This window comes from Temnothorax curvispinosus, unplaced genomic scaffold (assembly GCF_003070985.1).
Source record: "Temnothorax curvispinosus isolate PA1 unplaced genomic scaffold, ASM307098v1 QBEX01002765.1, whole genome shotgun sequence".
In the NCBI taxonomy this organism is placed as follows: domain Eukaryota; kingdom Metazoa; phylum Arthropoda; class Insecta; order Hymenoptera; family Formicidae; genus Temnothorax; species Temnothorax curvispinosus.
In genome coordinates, this window is record NW_020212545.1 from 1 (window position 1) to 3,555 (window position 3,555).

General features: G+C 37.9%; 1 protein-coding gene across 1 annotated transcript; it reads right to left on the reverse strand.

The window, feature by feature from the left end:
• Positions 1-5: 5 nt before the first annotated feature.
• LOC112451902 (sperm flagellar protein 2-like) lies at positions 6-3,538 on the reverse strand (the record flags this gene model as incomplete). Its single annotated transcript, XM_025011812.1, has 5 exons — positions 3,162-3,538; positions 1,985-2,707; positions 1,467-1,740; positions 670-993; positions 6-150 (listed from the first exon to the last, which is right to left on the reverse strand). Coding segments are annotated over exons 1-5 (1,843 nt in total), but the record flags the coding sequence as incomplete, so codon positions are not given.
• Positions 3,539-3,555: the final 17 nt, after the last annotated feature.

Genomic DNA, 3,555 nt, shown 5'->3' on the forward strand with positions numbered 1-3,555 from the left:
ACGGTGAACTAAAACGAGGTCTTCTTCGTCGTTCAGCTCCTCGTCCCTCAACTCGTCGTACACGCGTGCTATTCCTTCGTCAAGGCTTAGACCGGTTTGAAAGAGATCCGCTTGTGACGCAAGCCACGGCAGGCACGTGGACAGAACCGTCTGAAAAAGAATCGACGACGTTTAAGCGAGATTGTTTAATTCCAATAAATTCAATAAAAATCAGAATTTTAGATAGATATGTCACGGCATTGTGTTTATCTAATTCATAATACATTCTTAATGCGTACATACATCCAGCTTATTTTGTTAACCCTTTTGTCTCCTTTTTGTTTTTAAAAATTTATATGACTCGTGTATACCATCAGCCAGGGAGAACAGAAAGTCACAATGAAATCAAAATGACGTCAAAATGATGGTAAATTGACCAAAAAATCATCATTTTGCAGCCATTTTGACATCATTTTGACTTCATTGTGACTTCATTGTGACTTGCTGTTCTCCCTATTCGCTTTTCCAACTAAAATTCTGTTATTCCTAATATTCACTTATTTCCAACTTAAATTCTACTCCACAACGTTCAGAATAAAATTTAGCCTTCCGATAAAAAATCTATTTTTTATTTTAAAGAAAAAATAAATTTAATTGTAATTACTTGCAAGAGCAAACGAGAGGATTTACCAGACAAACATTCCGCGGCAGCCAGAAGATCACCCTTTCATCCTGTTGAACCCCATCGTGATCTTCGAGCGTTCCATCTTCGGTTGACACGAGAGACTGCTCGTATTCGTATTCGTCACTGACTGCCGACGGATCTTCCACAACTAAGTGTTCCGCTATCACTTCCGGTGGCAAGAGTTCAGACGGATCTATCTCGCCCCGTCCGTTCAGCTGCTGAATCATTATCCGACGTTTCCGATGTAAGTCACGATCGCGGAATCTTTTAAGCACGGTGACAATCTCTGCCGTTTTATTTATTACATAATTCATAATTTCTCGCTCTACCTGGAATCCGATATGTCGCTATTTTTACTTGAAAAGAATTAATATTATTTTTTCCGTGAATTAAAAGAAACTTTTATATTAAATTTGCACATATAATTTCTTATAAATACTTTTTTCTAAAATTATTTGTTTAAATATTAGAAGTTTTCTGTTTTAATTTGAAATGAGTGATGTGATATTTTTAACTCTCTGTCCTATTATTTTTAAGAAAAAGTATCTATGCTACTTTATTTTGGTGAAAGTTTTAATCTGAAATTATTCTCTTCTTTCTTCTTTTCTTATTTATATTATTTTAATTATTAAATTTATATTATTTATATTATTTGATCTCTTTCTCTCCCTTTTCCACTCTCTCTCTTTCTCTCTCTCATATCTTATCTTATCTTTTATCTAATTTAATTATACAAACGCAACAAGTCAATGCTAAATGATGGCGATTGCGTGAATCAGTATTAGCGTAAGTTTCAAAGTACTTCGTATGCTTCCACTCGAAGATAATCTCGGCTCAATTTCAGCTCCTTAATACGGCGCTTCTGCTCAACAAGCTTCTCGACGTATCTTTCACCTTCTACTATATCAGTGCAAACTCTAGCTCCCATGGCAAGGGTGAACGCTTTTCCCAAACCTTCGCTAGGATTCTCATCCTTGCAGAAAGCCAATAGCATGGCGGTATAATGAACCGAGTTTTGATTTACCAGATACATCCGATAGAGAAGTTCCTTTGCCAACATCAGCCTCAGTATTGCGCTGTTAAAACAATTCACGAAAAATTGATTGAAAAAGAGAAGCGTGAGGATTTATAGAAAAAACATTGTTTGGAAAATTTTAATCGGAAACATTTGACAGAACGGATTATCGAAAGTGATTAATCAAATAAAAAATTGTTCAAACGGAAAATAAACTTTAAATCAAATTAAAATTGCAGATTCAATCCTTTTTAATTTTTTACTCCACAAATTTTAATTGTTCTCAATGCAATTGTTCCACATACCCCGAATCGTCCTCGCTCCTTTCTATAAAGTCCCTCCCCAAACTTGAAACATTCTCGCCTAATTGTGCTTCCTCGCGCAGTATTATATTCTTTATCGTATCGGAATCGCTGTGATCAAGTCTCTCGTTCGAGAAACTCTCGTGCAAGGTGGACATTTCGAGAAACCACAAGGGTGTCGAACGGAACTGCTCGCGTGTGACCGTCTCTCTTGACTCGGGGTCCTGCACCCTGAAGGCTGCTCGGGCTGTCAGAATCTCCTGATGCGATGGCACAGGCAGATCCATCGCGTACAAGACGAATTCTCGCCACTCGATATACTCAGCGGCATCGAACAGTCGTTTGATCAGGATCTCGATATCCGGAGGTCGCAATTGTCGCCAGGCGCACGGCACGAAGGGCGGATAACAGTCTTCCTCCCCGCAGGATACCAGGTCCTGGAGGACGTAAACCAGGACGCGTTCGCTCACGAGTCCGCGCGGGGCGATTCGTCGAAAAATGTCTATCAATCGGCCGAGTTGAACGATTCGGAATCGCAGAGGCGAAGGCGCTTCCCTGATCGGGGCGGCGAATCGTCCGTGATCTTCGGGAAACATTAGAACGTTCGGTCTTACGACGAATTGATCGCCGTCTAATAATAATTCCTGCTGAATCGGTCTCTTTTCCTCGATAGCGAAGCAAAAAACATTCGCCATTTCGCTGATGCTCTCGATCTCGCGTTTGTATCTTAAAATATTAAATAATCACTCTTTAGAAATTAGACATATAATATACAACAATCTGAAGAATGATTATTTAACATCAACTAATATTAATTAGAAATAATAAAACCTATAAGTAGTCATTTTAAAATTCAGATAATATTGCCGTTTAAAAATCATAAAAAGCTTTATGATGTTTTACTAAAAGGATTAATCGCAAGAGTTGCTTTTCATTCAAAATGTAAAAAAAAAAACGAATTAAATTATTCTACTATCTGCAACGAAAATAAAACATTAATGCAAAGTTATCAAATTTTAAAAGATTATATAAGCAAATAACAAATCTTAAATAAAACAATTTAACATTTTTTATATTAAATGTTTCCACGAAAGCAAACTACTGCATTCTCATTATATCTTGTAGTCTTGTTAATTTAATAAATAAAAGATTAATGCGACAAGTAATTTTTTGAGTCAACCTTTCGACGATATAATCGTGAATGCGGTGGAAGGTCTGCCTCATGGTATCCAGAAGAAAGGTCACGTCTGATCGAGCAGCCGCATTTAGCACATCCAATCTCTGATGCATACGACCGATCTCGAACAAAACGGCGTACCGCCATTCCTCAACTAGATCACGATACCTTCTCGCTAGTTTGGCGAACGTCGAATCTGGCGCAGCGTTTCTTTTGCCTTTAATTTCGGTTTTTGGAATCGCGGCTTTCTCCTCCTTTCTCAACGTCTCCAATATCATGGACGAGATGGAATCCGCGATATCTCGCACTTGTCGAACATTATCCTCGATAATATTGTAAACGATGCTCTGGTCAGGATCAAAGCTTTTCGATACGTCCATTAGCAAAATTTCAATCT